This window comes from Pan troglodytes, chromosome 12, assembly GCF_028858775.2.
Source record: "Pan troglodytes isolate AG18354 chromosome 12, NHGRI_mPanTro3-v2.0_pri, whole genome shotgun sequence".
NCBI lineage: Eukaryota > Metazoa > Chordata > Mammalia > Primates > Hominidae > Pan > Pan troglodytes.
Window position 1 is genome coordinate 96306902 of NC_072410.2, and position 18278 is coordinate 96325179.

At 46.5% G+C, this 18278-nt stretch overlaps 1 protein-coding gene across 4 annotated transcripts in view; it reads left to right on the top strand.

Moving 5' to 3' along the window:
• Positions 1-18278, top strand: part of OTOF (otoferlin) — a 100984-nt gene that overhangs the window by 4595 nt on the left and 78111 nt on the right. For all 4 annotated transcript variants that reach the window (XM_016948196.4, XM_016948198.4, XM_016948195.4 and 1 more), the window contains exon 2: positions 16430-16488. In XM_016948196.4, coding sequence (XP_016803685.1) covers positions 16430-16488 — 59 coding nt within the window. The remainder of the gene's footprint in view (positions 1-16429; positions 16489-18278) is intronic.

Here is an 18278-nt window from a genome sequence, read left to right on the forward strand (position 1 = left end):
GGACTACAGGCACACGCCACCATGCCTGACTAATTTTTGTATTTTTAGTAGAGACGGTGTTTCACCATATTTCCCAGGCTGGTCTCAAACTCTTGACCTCATGATCCGCCTGCCTCGGCCTCCCAAAGTGCTGGGATTACAGGTGTGAGCCACTGCGCCCAGTCAAGCCTAACAAATATTAGCAAGTTCAGCTCCAGCCCATAGGTGGGAAGCAAGAGGGATTGCATGTGTAAGCCAGAGTCAATTAGGGGAAGACAGAGGAAGGAGAAAGGGCAGACGGGAAAGGAGGTGGGAGCAGGCTCTGAGTTGGCCCCTGGAGCCCAGAAGGGAGGCGGGAGTTTTTATTGAGCAGGGGAAATGGGTGGTATTTAAGAAGCCACTGAAGGATCGTAGTTCATTGGCAGGATCAAAGGCCATGAAAGGGCCAGGCGTGGTGGCTCATGCCTCTTTCCGAGCCTTACTGCGACCACACATGGGGCAGGATCTCACCATCTGACAGAGGAGAAGAAACATACACACAGAGGTGAAAGAAGTGCAGCATACAGGAGGGCCAGCGGTGGGGGTAAATCGCAACAATGTTCAGAGGATGACAGCTTACTTAGAGCTACAGAGACGAGGGAAAAGGAGCAGGAGGAGGAAGTGCCTAAGCTGGGTCTGGAAAAACTGCCCCTGTTTGCACCTATGGAGATGCAGGAAGTGAGGAATTGGTGATGGAGGAAGGTGAAGTCATTTTGGGTGAGGGACTGACCAGACCAGAGGCCAGAGGAGGAGAATTGCAGCCAAGTTCCATGTCGGGGAAGCCACACCATGTAGCTGGAGCAGAGGCTATAGGAAGTAGAAGAGGGAGACCAGCTAGGAAAGGAGCAATGGGCCTGCTGAGTGATTGTGCAGGGAAGGGTTGCAGCTGAGGCACTGGGGACAAGATGTCCCCCTACTGTTGGCTGCAGGCGCGACCTCTGACTCCACATTAGATTTGTTTTCCCCAGTAAAATGAGGGAGCCCTCCCTCTTGATGATAAATATAGCTACTATTTGGAAACTTATCTGCCGCCCCTGGTAAAGGAGGCAGAATACCCAGTGCACCCACCCCTGAAATGCTCCTGCAATGCCTAGGCCTGTCTGTGGGCTGTGGTCCAGCCTAGCACCCCCTCTCTTGGAGAATGTGAGGTTGGCATTGTCCCTGCTGAAGGCAGCAATAGAGGGGACCCTTACAATGACCTTGGCAGCCGGTGGCTGGCTGTGGACACAGCCCTGCGCTTTTGTTTTAGTCCTAACGGATATGCCCCCTGCATCCTCCATTCTTCACAGCACACTCAGACCCCCTCACCACACCTGAGGGAAATCTTCTCTGCCTAATGCCCCAGGTAGTGAATGTTCACCCCTCCTCCCTCCCCCAGAGCAAGCCATTGCACACCAGCGAACAGCAGACAGAGCACACAGAAAATTCCCCAGACTTCTGCTTTGATAGGAAGAGTGTGTTTTCATGTAATGGAAATGATTGTAAAACTGCCTTCCCCTGCAAAAGCCCTCAGGAATATGCTGCTGGAAATGTGCTTGAGAACAGACTTGCAAATCATTTCTCTGAATTGGGAAGTCTTGGTTATCTTAGCCACTTTTACCGATCATGTGAAAGCCACATCTCTCGCACCCACTCCCATCCCTGGGTCTCATTTTTTTTTTTTCTGTCGCCCACGCTGGAGTGCAGTGGCACAATCATAGTTCACTGCAACCTCAACCTCCTGGGTTCAAGCGATGCTCCCACCTCAGCCTCCCGAGTAGCTGGGACTACAGGCACGCACCACCATGCTCAGCTAATTTTTGTATTTTTAGTAGAGATGGAGTTTCACCATATTGCCCAGGCTGGTCTTGAACTCCCGGGCTCATGTGAGCTGCCTGCCTCAGCCTCCCAAAGTGCTGGGATTATAGGTGTAAGCCACTGTGCCCGGCCTTATCTTTTTTTTTTTTTAACTTTTTATATATAAAAAAACTCTCAAATACATACAAGAGTGGGGAGAACAGTATCATGGCCCTATGTTGTCCCATCCAATTTCAGCTACCATCAATTCATGGCCAATCTTGCTTCATTTGCATCCCATCCTACTTCCCCACCCCAAATTATTTTGAAGAAGACCCCAAACCCCATACCATTCCATCTGTAAATATTCAGTACATAGCTATAAAAGATAAGAGCTCAAATAAATACCACATACTTTGTCATTTTAAAGAAATTAATAACAATTCCTTAGTACTATCAACTAATCAGGCAGTCATCAAATTCCTAATTGTCTCACCAATGTCACAATTTTTTTCCGATTTATTAAAAGCTTCATTTTAATGTGTTTTGTAAATCAGGTATTTAATCATTTATCCACTCATTCTGTTGAAGGGCAGCCATGTGCCACGCACTGGGGGATGGTGGGGAATGAGACAGACATGGTTCCTGTCCTCAAAGGGGGAAGATGACCACTGCACCCATCATCATGAGGAGCTTTATGGAAGGGAGGCACAGGTGCCCAGGCAGCTCGTGGTGAGGAAACCCACTTAGCCCAGGATGGGGGGAAGCCACCCCAGTGCGTGAGCCAGAGTCAGTTGGGGGAAGACTGAGGAAGGAGGAAGGGCAGATGGGAAGGGAGGTAGGAGCAGGCTCCTAGTTGGCCCCTAGAGCCCGGAAGTGAGTCAGGAGTTTTTATTGAGCAGGAGGAATGGGCGGTATTTAAGAAGCCCTTGAAGTGTCGCAGCTCATTGGCAGGAACAAAGGCCATGAAAGGGCTGGGCATGGTGGCTCACGCCTGTAATCCCAGCACTTTGGGAGGCCAAGGCGGGGGGGATCATTTGAGGGCAGGAGTTTGAGACCAGCCTGGCCAACATGGTGAAACCACATCTCTACTAAAAATACAAAAATTAGCCGGGCGTGGTGGTGCACGCCTATAATCCCAGCTACTCGGGAGGCTGAGGCAGGAGAATCGCTTGAACCCAGGAGGCAGAGGCTGCAGTGAGCCGAGATTGTGCCACTGCACTCCAGCCTGGGCGACAGAGCGAGACTCTGTCTCAAGGGGGGAAAAATAAGCCATGAAAGGCTCCATCCCAGGCAGAGGGGCTAACACTAGTGCAGACGTGGTGGTGTGGAGATGCATCAGGGGAGTGTGGAGGGGAGACTGGAAGGCAGGGCATGGGGGACGCAGCCAAACACGGAGGGTCTTCTGTGTCACACTCTTAGCAGGAGAATGGGATGCTAAGATCTTGTTTTGGAGAGAAGGCTCTAGAGGTGAGGACTGCGGGCAGGGACACTGGGGAGGAAGCCCGGGGCAGGCGGAGGGCTGAGTGCCTCAGCAGGCACCATGACAGAGGAAGGAGCAGCGCTGGGATCGGGGGAGTGAGTGAGAGGGCAGGGCAAGAGTCAATTGTGGTCCTGGGGACCACCGTGGACCCAGGGATTTGGGGTACAGGGCCTTAGTTGATTCTCATCTAGACTCCTGCCAGTTGCTGACACCCTGAATTCTGGCAAACATGGAGACATCAGGGTGGAAACACCTGGAGCCACTGCCATCCAGGTGGGCGCCTTGAGGGCCAGGCCCCTTGGCTGCTTTCCCAGCAGCAGCATGGAGCCTGGCACAGGACAGACCTGGCATAGAAGTGGGAGAAAGGAACACCGCCTGTGGGTGCAGGAGCAGTGATCAGTTAGCAACAGGGGCCCCCCTGCAGCCAGCCATCCAGGCAGCACCAGACAGTGATCCATTTCTATCGGTGACAGTTCTAGAAAAGGCTCCGGAGACAGGGACTATCATGTGATCATTTTTACCCTAGACCGCTTGACCGCTTTCTGTCTGAACTGATCCACCTGCTAGACGCTGCCTCAACACTCCTCGTTTCTATTTTATTTTCTTTTACTTCAAAGCAGAAGGGCTAATCTGCTGAGGTGGAGATGAGTTTTCACCCACTGGCTTTTTTTTTTTTTTTCAGCCAAAGTTTAAGATAAAGTCAGGACTGCAGTTTCAACAATATTTTTACCCTATCGGAGAGTAAAAGAGTCACCCTCCTATTATACCTCATTGTATTCCCAGTGCCTGGCACAGAATGGGTACTCTACACACTTGTGGATCACTGGGACCACAAGCTCCTCTGTCACCGTAACAGGAGAATCTAGGACCCAGCAGTTGATGACTGTGTGGGTGGCACTGTCCAAGTCTCAAAGACAAATACCACAGGCCCTTCCTGCCTCAGTGCCAGGGTCTGAAAAATGGGAACCAGCACTTTCAGTCAGTTGCAGGGCAAAGTCAGAGTTTGAGTGAGGACCTGGAAGAAGGGTTTGAGCTGAGCCAGACAGATGGGATTTATCATCCCTGCCCTGCCCCTGCCTCTCAGATGAATCCCTGACCCAAGCCTAAGTTTCCATAGTGTAAACCTGGAGGTTAGCAGGGTGGGTTAAGGGGAAATACATGAGTGGAGGTAGAAATGATATTTTAGTACAATTTGTGGATAATAAAGGGTTAGAGTTCCATGGGGCCTCCATTTAGCTGAGAAATGGGGAAAATGGAAGGGGTAACCTTTTCCAGTGGGAGGCCCAGGGACTCTGAAGTATCCCAAGTCTGGCTCTGTGAGTCATTGGTGATTTTCAGAGAGTACACTCTGTAAGAAACATGAGGAATAGCTGCTTTCTTGGACAACTCTTTGAATTGAATTTCTTTCTTCTACCATGCCATCAACTGTCATTATAAAATTGAAGATGTGTTTCTCACGGGGAAAAAAAGTGTTATTACAAGAGGTAATCACAAACAACTAGACAGGAAAATCATACCACCGTCAACCACCTTGACGTAACTGGCATTTCTAGAACATTACACACCCAAAACTGAAAAATATACATTCTTCTTAAATGCACACAGAACACTCACCAAGATAGACCATATGCTGGGCAATTAGACAAGTCTCAATACATTTCAAAAGACTGAAATCTTACAGAGTATGTTCTCTGACCATAGAGGAATTCAACTAAAAATCAATAATAAGAAGATTATCTTTGAAAGTTCCAAATATTTGGAAATTAATGCCTTTCTTAACCTATGGTCAAAGAAGGAAGTAAAAGAGAAATTATGAAACATTTTAAACTGAATTATAATGAAAATACAACATATTAACATTTATCATTTTAAGTACTTATAGCAGAAAAGAAGAAAAGTGTAAAATTGTAATCTAGGTTTCTGCCTTAAAAAGATACCAAAAGAAAAGCAAATTAAACCCAAATCCTGAAAACATTATGTTAAATAAAAGAAGCCAGACACAAAAGACCACATACTGTATAACCTCATTTACAGTCAGGCATCGCTTAGTGATAGGAGTACATTCTGAAAAATGCATCATTAAGCGATTGTGTCATTGTGTGAACATCATAGAGTGTACTTACACAAAGCTAGATGGTATAGCCAACTACACACCTAGACTACATGGTATGACCTACTGCTCCTAGGCCACAAACGTGTACAGAACATAACTGTATTCAATGCTGTAGGCAATCATAGTACAATGGTAAGTATTTGTGTATCTAAACATAGAAAAGATACAGTAAATACAATATTATAATCTTATGGGTCCACTGTTGTATATCCAAGTGGTCGTTGACCAAAACGGTGTTATGTGGTGCATGAATGTATACGAAATGCTCAGAACAGGCAAATCCATACAGAGAGGAGATTTGTGGTTGTCAAGGGCTGTGGGGAGGGTGAATGGGGAGTGACTGCTCACGGGTATGGAGTCTCCTTCCAGGGTGATGAAAATATTCTGGAATTAGATAGTGGTGATGGGTGTACAACCTTGGGAATATACTAAAAACGACTGAACTGTACACTTTAGAAGGATGAATGTTATGGAATGTGAATTATATTTCAATAAATAAAAATCAAACACCCCCCACCAAATTAAACCCAAGGACAGTATAAAAGGAAGGAAATAGAAAATAGACAACAGAGAAATTTAACAAAGCCAAAAGTTGGTTCTTTGAAAAAAATTAATAAAATAGATAAACCCTAGTAAGACTTATCAAAAATAAAAAGCAAGAAAACACAAATTACCAATATCAGGAATAAAAGAGGGAATATCATTACATTTAAAGGAAAATATGGGACTATTACAAATAACTTACCTCAATAAATTCTACAACTCAGATGAAATGAATAAATCTTTTGAAAAACAACTTACCAAAACTGACAGAAAAAGAAATGGAAAATCCGAAGAGCCTCCATATCTATTAAAGAAATTGAATTTGTAATAACAATGATGATGATGACAATAAACTTCCTTCCACAAAGAAAACTTCAGATCTAGATGATTTCACTGCTGTATTGTAGGAAACATTTTTTTTTTCTTTTTTTGAGATGGAGTCTCGCACTGTCACCCAGGCTGGAGTGCAGTGGCGCGATCTCAGCTCACTGCAACCTCTGTCTCCCCAGTTCAAGGATTCTCCTGCCTCAGCCTCCCGAGTAGAGTAGCTGAGACTACAGGCAGGTGCCACCACGCCTGGCTAATTTTTGTATTTTTAGTAGAGACAGGGTTTCACCATGTTGGCCAGGCTGGTCTTGAACTCCTGACCTCAAGTGATCTGCCCATGTCGGCCTCTCAAAGTGCTGGGATTACAGGTATGAGCCACCACACCCGGCCTGTAGAAAACATTTAAAGGAAAACGTAATAACAATCTTACACAAACTCTTTCAGAAAATAGAGAAGGAAGAGCACATCTCAATTCATTTTATATTATCAAAACCTGACAAAGACCTTACACAAAAAGAAAATTACAGCCCAATATCTGTCATGAACACAGATGTAAAAATCCTTAACAAAATATTAGCCAACTGAATAGCAATATATGAAAAGAATAACACATCATGACAAGTGAGTATTATCCCAGGAATGCAATGTTAATTTAAAAGTAGAAAATCAAAATATTTTACCATATTAACACAGTAAAGGAAAAAATTCATGATTATATCAATAGATGCAGAAAATGCATTTGACAAAATTCAACACCCATTCATGATAATAACTATCAGCAAACTACCAATAAAAGGAGCTTCCTCAATCTGATAAAAATCATCCAGCTAACATTATACTTAATTCAGAAATATTGAACATTAAGATCATGAGTCAGGCAAAGTTTTCTACTCTCACCACTTCTGTTCAACACTGTGCTAGAATTCTAGCCAGTACAAGGCGGCAAGGTAAAAACAACTCCTGCAGATTGGAAAGGAAGAAGTAAAACTATCTTTATTCACAGAAAACCTGATTGGTTATGTAGAAAATCATAAGGAATCTATTAAAAAGCTACTACAATTAATGAGTGAATTTAGCAAGTTTTCAGGATATATGATTAATACACAAGAAAATTAATTTTACCAAAGACAGGAAAGACTTCCACCCTAAAAACAAAACAACACAAAATGCTGAGAGAAATAAAAAAAAAAAACCAAACATGTAGAAAATAGATTATGTTTATGGACTGACGATTCATAATTGTTAAGATGACAATTCTCCACAAAATGATCTATAGACTGAATGCAATCCTAATAAAAATCACAACAAACTATTTTGTAGAAATTGAAAACTACTTTAAAATTTATGTGGACATGCAAATGATCTAGAATAGCTAAAGCAACCTTGAAAATGGAGAAGAGAATTGGAGGGTTCACACCACAGCTGACCCCTGAACAACATGGGTCCACTTATATGTGGATTTTTTTTTTTTTCTTTTTGGGACAGAGTTTCACTCTTGTTGCCCAGGCTGGAGTGCAATGGCGCAATCTCAGCTCACTGCAACCTCCACCTCCCGGGTTCAAGCGATTCTCCTTTCTCAGCCTCCTGAGTAGCTGGGATTACAGGCATGCACCATCACACCCAGCTAATTTTTGTATTTTCAGTAGAGACGAGATTTCACCATGTTGGTCAGGCTGGTCTCGAACTCCTGACCTCAAGTGATCCACCAGCCTCGGCCTCCTAAAGTGCTGGGATTACAGGCATGAGCCACTTCGCCTGGCCATGTTTTCTCTTCCTTATCATTTTTCCTAACATTTTCTTTTCTCTAGCTTACTTTATTGTAAAAGTACAGTACATAATACATATACAAAATATGTGTTAATTGGCTGTTTATGTTATCATTAAGGCTTCTGGTTAACAGTAGTCTATTAGTAGCTAAGTTTTTGGGGAGTCAAAATTTATACGCAGCTTTTCAACCATATGAGGGGCTGGTACCTCTAATCCCTGTGTTGTACAAGGGTCAACTATATTTAATTATAAGTCTAACTATAAAGTTAAAGGAATTAAGAAAGTGTGGCATTGGTCTAAGAATAGACATATAGACCAATGGAGCAGAATAGTGTCCAGAAATAAACCCTGTACATATAAAATCAATTGATTTTCAATCAAGGTATTGGATATCTAGAACTAGGTATCTATATGGAGAAAAAATGAACTTCAAACTCCTACCTCATACCATCCACAAAAATTAATGTAAGATGGATTATAGAATTAAACATTAAAAACTTATAAGCTTCTAGAAGAAAATATAGAACATCTGTTTTTGTATTCTTGGGTTAGGCAAAGGTTTCTTAAAGAAAAATTTTAAAAGACTAAACATAAGAAATAAATTTCACTAAAAACTTGCATTTCTTAAAAATTGGAAACTCTCTTTGGCTAGTCACAGAGTAAAAAAAATTGAAAACTCCTATTCATAAAAAAATTACATTTAAGAAGGCAAGAGAAGGCAAGTCACACACAGGAAGAAAATATTCACATTTATCTGACAAAGGACTTGTAGCCAGAATATATAAAGAACCCCTATAAGTCAATAATAATAAGACAAATTATGAAATTTTTTATATAGGCAAAAGACTTGAAGAGACACTCCATAGAATAAGATAGACGTATGGCCAATAAACATGTGAAAATGTGATCAACATCCTAAGTCATTAGAGAAATGAAGATCAAAATTCCAAAGAGATACTATTTCACATGCTCTAAAATAGCTAAAATGTAAAAGTCTGACAGTAATCAAATGTTGATGAGGATGGAACAACTGAAATTTTTTTTACATTGCTGATAAGAGTGTGAAATGATGTAATCCCCTTGGAAAACTATCTGGCGATTTCTTTTTTTTCTTTTCTTTTTTTCTGAGATGGCATCTCGCTCTGTCACCCAGGCTGGAGTGCAGTGGTGCGATCTCGGTTCACTGCAACCTTTGCCTCCCGGGTTCAAGCGATTCTCCTGCTTCAGCCTCCCGAGTGGCTGGGACTACAGGTTCGCACCACCACGCCTGGCTAATTTTTTTTGTATTTTTAGTAGAGACAGGGTTTCACCGTGTTAGCCATGATGGTCTCCATCTCCTGACCTCATGATCTGCCTGCCTCAGCCTCCCAAAGTGCTGGGATTACAGGCATGAGCCATTGCGCCCGGCCAGCAATTTCTTATAAAGCTAAGGGTACCTATCCTGTGACATAACCATTCTGTTCTTGGGAATTTCCTCAAGAGAAATAAAATTATATTTTCAGAAAAAGACTCACATGAATGTTTACAGCAACTTTGCTCATATAGCCCAACCCTGGAAGCACCCAAAAGTTTATCATCGACAGAGAAATGGACCAAGAAGTTGTGGTATAGGCATGCAACGGGCTATCACTCTACAATAAAAATCAATACGTCACTTATATATGCGACAACATGGATGAATCACAAAAACATTACCTTGACCAAAAGAAGCCAGACACACAAAAAGTACATTCTGTAGGATACCATTTATGTGAAGTTTAAAACAGGCAAACTGATCTTTGGTGCTAGAAATCAGAGCACTGGTTACTAAGGGACTAGAAATCGACTGGAAAGGGACATGAGAGAACATGTGGAACAAATGGAAATGTTCTATGTCTTGATTGTGTGGCGGTATACAGGGAAATGTATTTATTGAAACTCATTGAATTTTACACTTAAGATCCACGAATATAAGTTTCACCTAGTTTTAAAAAAGAAGAGAGACTCACATCTAAAATACCTAAAACTTGAAAAATATTATATAAGATGAGGAAAAAATTATTTCTGATTACATGCTACTAAAAATAAGCTACAAATGTGATTCATAATAGAAGAAGCCATTTTTATATTTAGCACATAACTTAAAGGTCTAAAGGACAAGCAAGCTGGGAGCAGTGGCCCACGCCTATAATCCCAGCACTTTGGGAGGCCAAGGCAGGAGGATCACTTAAAGTCAGGAATTTGAGAACAGCTTGGCCACATGCTGGTGAAACCCTGTCTCTCTAAAAATACAAAAAAAGTTAGCCAGGCGTGGTGGCGCACGCCTGTAATTCCAGCTACTTAGGAGGCTAATGCAGGAGAATCACTTGAACCCAGGAGGTGGAGGTTGCAGTGAGTGGAGATCACGCCACTGCACTCCAGCCTGGGTGACAGACCAAGACTCCGTCTCAAAAAAATAAATTCAAAACAAAATAGAATGAAGGAGAAACAAGACTATTTAGTAGACTGAGAATAGCTGTTTCTTATTGAGGGATAAACTGCACCAAATGCTGTTGTAAGCATTATTATTTCCTTCATTTTAAGGGTGAGGAAACAAGGGCAAAGAGAAGTTAATTAGCTTCATCCAGGGCACGCAAACTAGGAAGAGGCAGCTGGGATTTGAACTCAGGGGCTCTGGCCCAAGAGCCTTAACCTCTATCCTACGCCCCCTCGTGCTTGTAAAGGACTTGATGCTTTACTTAGACTTTCCCACAACAGTTTCTTGTCATCCTCGTGATGGTCCCAGGACACAGGCTGGTCCAGGATAATGACCCCCAGCTAACAGATGGTGAGTCTGAGACCCCAAGGGGATGGATGGCCAGCTCCCAGGCCTCCAGACCAGGGGCCATTGTGCCAGACCGCACACCTGAGTGGGCCTGGCTTTTTCCTGCACGCAGGGGTGCTTGGGCCCTGCTTCCTGGTGCTCCATGGGAGTATCTGTCCTTCAAAATGAACAGATTGATCTGAAGTGGGGAGAGAGAAAATACAGCAGGACCACCACTCAGAGAGTCGCTGTAGAGGAAGAGAGGGAGAGGAGACGCCAGGACATGGGAGCGTTGTGGGAGGGAATGGGACTATTTGCTGAGCTTTATACAGCCCAGCCCAGGCAGTGCATACAACAAGGCTTTGCTGATTTTAAATAACGCGAGGAAATAGCAGCCCCAGGTCTGAGTCACCAGCAGAGTTTTACTCTATTTCTCAGTTCCCACAGGGACAATAGCAATGGCGGGCACTGCTGGGAGACAGGCCAGTGGGCTGGGCCCTGGCAAAATCATGACGTCCTTGAAAACAGTCCCAGGACCTTCTCCTTCCCCTTCGGATGGCCCACCACCTCACCCTCTGCCCTTTCGGGACCCCAGCCCCTCTCCAGTCTTGCTTCCACAGGCTGCTCCCTGAGGGCAGACCATTTTTGCTTTTCCCTTCACCATCGGGACTCCCCTGTTCTGTGTCCAGCTCTTTGGGGGCTCTACTCTCTGCTCTACGCTTTCAAACATTTCCTTACACTGTTCTCTCTGCCTGGATTTCCCTCCTTCTCCTTGCTTCCCAGTCTCTCTGAATATCCAGATTTCTTCTGGTCTTCTAGCGTCAATGCCTGTGCCTCTGCAATGCCTCTTTAATCCATTACATTGAGAGTCATTGCTCCTTTTCCTGTGTTCTCACTTTATTTACACTTTTTGCATGCCAATGACAAAATTCTGCCTTATATCATCGGCAGAATTTTCCATGTCTGATATATCTCCCTCTGGATTGTAATACGCTCTTAAAGGCATCGTTCAGATTTGAATGATCTTAGTACAATTCCCCTCTGTGAAGGCCAAATGGCACACAAGCCAGGAGCAAGAAAGCCCTGGTTGCCTGTGGAAATGAATGAACACACATGGGCTGGCAGCCGTGTCCCTGCACACCTGCCTTTTCTCAGAGGCGTGGCCCTAGCAGGGTAAGCTGTCTGGAAGAGGGAGCTATTTTGTGCAGATGGAACATTTTGTCCCCTTAAATCATGTCCCATGAAAGGCCAACATGCCATCCTGCTTCTGAAACAAGCACTGAGCTCGTCTCCATTTGGAGAAGATCTGTCTTGTGGGTATTTTTAAATGGTGAAAGGAGAAATGGGTATATCTGATACCATGGCGCTTGTTACACTTTGAGCACAGACTCTGCTATTCATACTCCATCTATTGACTCAGGGAGGAGTTTATTTCAAACCAAACAGCTCAGCTATCCCAGGAGCAGCTGCCTCAGAAGGAAGGAGGATGCTGTTCTATTTTCCCCATCTAACCTCCTTCTCACTCGATCCACAACAGCCTTTCCATGCGAGGAAGAGGCTATTTTCTTTCAAGCTTTATTCTCCATTTTCCCTGTGGCAAGAAAGGTGATTGGATATTGGGATTTGTAATGGTTTTATCTGAAAGCCATTTAAAATGAAGCTGGAATGTCAACAAGACTGACGCTGAATGGAGTAGATGTGAAGTGGAAATGAACTTGAAACAAGAGATGGGGTTAGTCATCCCCCTGATCACTTGGAACAGATGATGGAGGTCCCCTGGCTCTGCTCCAGTGAACAGAACAGAACCACTTGAATACTGCCAGCCACTGTTTGTACATACCCTCCTGAAACGGCTCTTCCAAAATGCTGAAGGACATTTTGTTTTCTTAATAATTTGGCCTTTCCACTGTTTCTGTATGATTGATGTGTTTCAGCAAACCTTTTTTAAAAAAGAATATCTAGAGGTAAATTTAGCTCATCATGTTTGAGAATATTCACCATCTCTAAATCCCCAGGGCCTAAATCAATGAGGTTTTAGCACATTTCGAAACAGAACCCTGATGTATAAATTCTGCAATGGCTGATTTCACGTATTTTACTTCCTCTCTAACAAAGCTATGGAAAAATGCACAAGCAGGGGAGGGTTTGAGCCTCGGTGCTTCCTGCAGATGTGAATCTGACACCACCTTGGAGCAGGGCCCCTCCCCACCCACTCCCAATCCTCCGCTGGGTTGCTCCATTTTTCACTCCAAGAGACCCCGCAGGACAGCTATATCCGAGGCTTATTAAAATCTTCTAGGATGCAAAGGTCTTTGGTTATTCAGAGCAGCAGGTCTTTAGGGGAAGCCCCCATACACAAACATGCTCAGCTGATTCTCAATTTATATTGTGTGTTACCTGCGGGGAAAATTAAAAGTTCAAACCTCAGGCACTTTCCCTCTCCTCCCTTGATTGCCCGGGGGCTTGTTGTTGAGATATTTCTTGTTGATTTTTTTGTTTTTTATGTCTCTGGCTGGTGCTAAACATTCTTTCTTTCCCATCATGTTTACTTCACATCTCTTTGCTGTATAGATAGCTTCTGCTTTATGGTTTTTTCCTCCTTATCTCAGATGCAGCCAGCCCTTCCCCACCTGCCCCCGCCCCAAAACACACACACGAACACACACCCTTTCAGACTGCATCCACACTCTCTGTTTCAGTGGATCTGACATCAACGACCCCGCCACCCCCGGCCCTCGTCAGAGGGGAGCTCTGCATTGAACTAGGACTAGCTCCTGGGTCATAAAAGTTGCTAGGACCCTGGAGAGCTCTTACTAAACAGATGAGGCCACCAATGCCAGAGGAGAGAGATCATTTCCCAGAGGGAACGAGCCTGCTTTGCTGAGCCCCCTTCCTTGCCCAGCCCCCAGACCCATCACAGGGAAGGTTCAGAGGAGCTCTGACCCCTCCAGTACCTCCTTGGCCTGACGCCGCTCTAGCCCGGGCTCCCAGGTTTTCTGTAGGGAGAGGAGCACAGTCTGCTCCACCCGTGCCATGGGCTTCATCAGTGACAACCCAAACTCACCCCCAAATAGGAATGGCTTCAACCTGGAGACAGCCCTTCAATGAAATGGTTTATGCTGGTGGAGATTTAAAGGTATTTGTCTTTCGGCTGGGTGCGGTGACTCACACCTATAATCCCAGCACTTTGGGAGGCCGAGGTGGGAGATCACTTGAGGCCAGGAATTCGAGACCAGCCTGACCAACATGCAGAACCCCATCTCTACTAAAAGTAAAAAAATTAGCTAGGCACAGTGGTGCATGCCTGTAATCCCAACTACTTGGGAGGCTGAGGCACGAGAATCATTTGAACCCCGGAGGCAGAGGTTGCAGTGAGCCAAGATTACACTACCGCACTCCAGCCTGGGTGACAGAGCAAGACTCTGTCTCAAGACAAACAAAAAAGGTGTTTGTCTTTCAATTACAAAAATCAAGCATGGTCACTGAAAAAAAATTTAAATTCACACTTTGTTTTGTTTTGTTTTGTTTTGTTTTTTTGGTCTTTCAGCCAGGCGCAGTGGCTCACGTCAAAGTATGCTGCTTTCAGTATCTTCTCACTCTCCCTCCCCAGGGATAACCACTTTCTTTTTTATTTTATTTATTTAATTTTTTTTGAGATGGAATTTCACTCGTTGCCCAGGCTGGAGAGCAATGGCGCAATCTCGGCCCACCACAACCTCCGCCTCCTGGGTTCAAGCGATTCTCCTGCCTCGGCCTCTTGAGTAGCTGGGATTACAGACATGTGCCACCACACCCAGCTATTTTTGTATTTTTAGTAGAGATGGGGTTTCTCCATGTTGGTCAAGCACTTCTTGAACTCCCGACCTCAGGTGATCCGCCCGCCTCGGCCTCCCAAAGTGCTGGGATTACAGGCGTGAGTCACTGAACCCAGGGGGGTAACCACTTTCAATGGTTTGAGATGTTTGTCTCTTCATAGAAGAAATATATGCATATAATTTGGGTTTTGTTTTTTTTTTAATTAATGGAGTTGTAATATACATGCTGCCTTTTTTCCCTTACCATGGAATTGACACAGGATAATAAATTAATTCTAAGCAACAAATTTTTCTTTAACCCATCCTGTCTCTAGGTTTCTCCTCACAGAAATTACAACCCCTTCTCTTGTGGTTCCATCCCATCCCTAAAACAGTATTTATCCTCCCTTCTCTGTACCATTACTGTTTCTTGTGAGAAATTGTACCTTGGAGTATGTACTGAATGGTGTTGTACTGGAGGCATGGCGCGGTGACTCACGCCTGTAATCCCAGCACTTTGGGAGACCAAGGTGGGCGGGTCATTTGAGGTCAAGAGTTCCAGACGAGCCTGGCCAACATGGTGAAACCCCATCTCTACTAAAAATACAAAAATTAGCTGGGCATGGTGGCGGGCGCCTGTAATCCCAGTTACTCAGGAAGCTGAGGCAGGAGAATTGCTTGAACCCAGGAGATGGAGGTTGCAGTGAGCTGAGATCGTGCCACTGCACTCCAGCCTGGGAACAGAGCAAGACTGCATCTCAAAAAAAAAAAAAAAAAAAAAAAAAAGTGTTTCCCTTGCACTGGTGCCCTGTTGGCTCCTGGCCTCCCTTCTAGACCATCAGCTACCTGTGGGTGGGAGCCTGTGCCTTTGTCATTGGTCCATCCTCTATCCCGAGGCCCCGGGACATGGCCTGGAACATCAGAGACTCCAGCGGCTGTTTCTCAAAGTGAACTGAACTAGCTGGTGTTTCCCACACGTTGGAGCCCCCTCAACCTGCCCTCGATTCTCTCCTGACTTATTTCTCCCCACATCTTGGGCCAGTTCCAACTGGACTAGCAAAGAGGGCAGCTTTACCTCTGTGCTCCCAACATGCCCTACTGGGTGGCGTATGGATGGGGGAGCCTGGGACAATGTGTGTCCATCTCACACACTCTCTACTTCCCATGCCAGTGGGGAAAGTGGGGGCAGGAATAGAGCCCGGGAGGGAACTGCCAGAGACCGTCTTCTCTGCTAAGGCTGACAGGAAGATGGACAACCATGACAGTGGTGGAAGGGGAAGGCCCTTGGCCCACGGGGAATGGCTGTCTGGGAGCTGACTTGTTGTTGGGGGCCTGGTTTGGGCAGGAGCCCCTGGGGTGGCTGCAGAAGGAGGCTGGGCTTCACAGACCCCTGTCGGCAGGCAGGGGCTACGCCCCCTATACCAGGCTTCTGCTCAGGGCAGCAGGGCCCGGAGCCACCAGCAGAGCTGAGGAGGCTGCAGAGGAGGCTGAGAGATCCGTGGAGGAAGAGCGTGGTGGAAAAGAGTGCCTGAGGTCCGCTTCCACGGCCACTCTGACCAGCCTGGGCCTTCTGTGCCTTAGCATTCCCGTTCCTAACATGGAACTCATGGCCTTTGACCCTCTTCCCTCACGAGGCTGCTGAGAGGGTCAGAGAAGAAGCCGCATGGGGACTGGCCTCGCCCTGGGAGAGGTGTGCAAGCCACGAGGTCCCATGTTGCATGACAAGTCAAATGCTGTTAGGACGACTCCCAGGATGAGGAGGTCTGACCCCACGCTCGTCGTCTGGACAGCTCTGACCCTAGAATTTATTTCCTCTTTCCCCACAGGGCAATCCTTCTACTCTCGGGTCCTGGAGAACTGTGAGGATGTGGCTGACTTTGATGAGGTAGGAGGCCCAAGACTCCCCCCTCCCTCAGCCCTGAGCCCAGAGGGGAACAACCACCCTTCGCTGCCTCTTGTGGGCACACACTGGCCCCAAATCCCAGGCGCCGGCCTACTCTGAGCCCCTCACCTCTCAGCTGCTTCCTGAAGGAGGTGGTAAGGAGGGTGTGCAGGAACTCCCTCCCGCATGTTCCCCCCAGAAACCTCTGCACAGGTGAGGCCCGTGTGCAAATGACACGGGGAACAGCAACCTGGCCCACCTCGACGGCCCTGCTGGGTCTGGGCCTGTTATTCCCTGTGGAGAAAGAGCCCACAGGTGCTGTAGACCTGAATGTGAGCCACCAGCTGAGGGCCCAACGAGGCAGGCGAGTGCTGGGGACGTCGCAAAGGCCAGTCTGTGTCAGTCCCCAGGGGTTGAAGAGCAGGGCAGCCCCGGGCACTGAGGTGGGAGCCCCAGTCACCAGGGAAACATTGTCAAGCACCCCACGTGAGTGAGGGCGCCATCTCCAGACCTTGAGGGGAAGCATAGGGAACAGAAGACAGTCTGGATTTTCAGCAACAGCTCTGGGGGTGCCATCAGAAAAGACGTGAGCTGCTGGTCTATTGACAATGATTTTTCTCAATCCTCACTCCAGCTGGGCTGTTGTCACAATTTTATCAGCAAATGAGCAGGCGACACCATCCCACAGGGGTGCCCAGGAGCAGTGAGAGGACTTACAACGCTTCCCTCTCCCTGCCCGTCCCCTCGGCACGTGGCCGGGCTGGGAGCCCTATTCTCACACACACACCAGCTCGAGCAGCCTGCGGCCTCCTCCGCCTCCTCACATTCTTTCGTCTATGTGTTTGCTGCTTCCAGAATCTATATTCCCCTCTGGCTGCTGTAGTTTCTCCAGGGTTGACTTTGGAGTGAGGGCCAGCAGTCATCCGTCACCATCTTAGCACAAACTGGAAGCCATGTAGTGACCCTCAAATAGTGTACCCCCTCTCTCCTGGGGTTGGCTCTCCCGCTTGGCTCTGTGGGGGCTGGGAAGGGCCTCATAGCAGACTGTGCCTCTTGAGGTTGGCTGCTGGCGTTCGGCTGAGCAGCCACCAGGCTGACACTTAGCACCAGCTGTCTCCCCCTCCTTCTGAAACCGGGCCACACGATGTGGCTGTGTCCATCGACCCAGAGCTGGAGACACAGGGAGCAAAACCTCGCTCCTCACTCAGGCTTAGGCACAGCCATCAACCATCGCGGCCCAGCACCACACCCTCCCCAACCACTTCAGGGCGCAGTTGCCACGACCTCCCTGGTACGTCCCCACTGCTATGCAGGACAGGTGAATCACTCATTTAAAGTGAATCACTAGAGCTAAGGAAGTTTCTGTCCTTACCTTCTCCCCCTCCTGGCTGTATAATGACCTCAGTTTCTAAACCCGCCACCATCTTTGTCAAATGGGGTTGGTGATGGGTGTGAAGGTCTCTGTGAAATGATGAACAAAATGAAGGGTTATGGTGAGAGTGGAATCATGGCTGCCCACTGAGACAGCTGTCATAGATGCTTCAGGCTTGCCCCATTACACACCCGGCCTGCTCCCTCCCCTCCCCATTTCCTCAGTCAGGGCACTGGGCTGGCTGGGAGAAGATGCCAGCAGCCTGGCCCAGTTTCCCATAGTCCTACCTCCCTGGGTTTCTGCCCACTAATCCACCAGGCACAGCATCTTACTCCCTCCTCCCAAGACTCCCAGGGGATATGTCAGCCCAGGCGTTCAGCCAGGGGGCAACCTGATGCCCCTTCCAAGGGCACTGCCACCC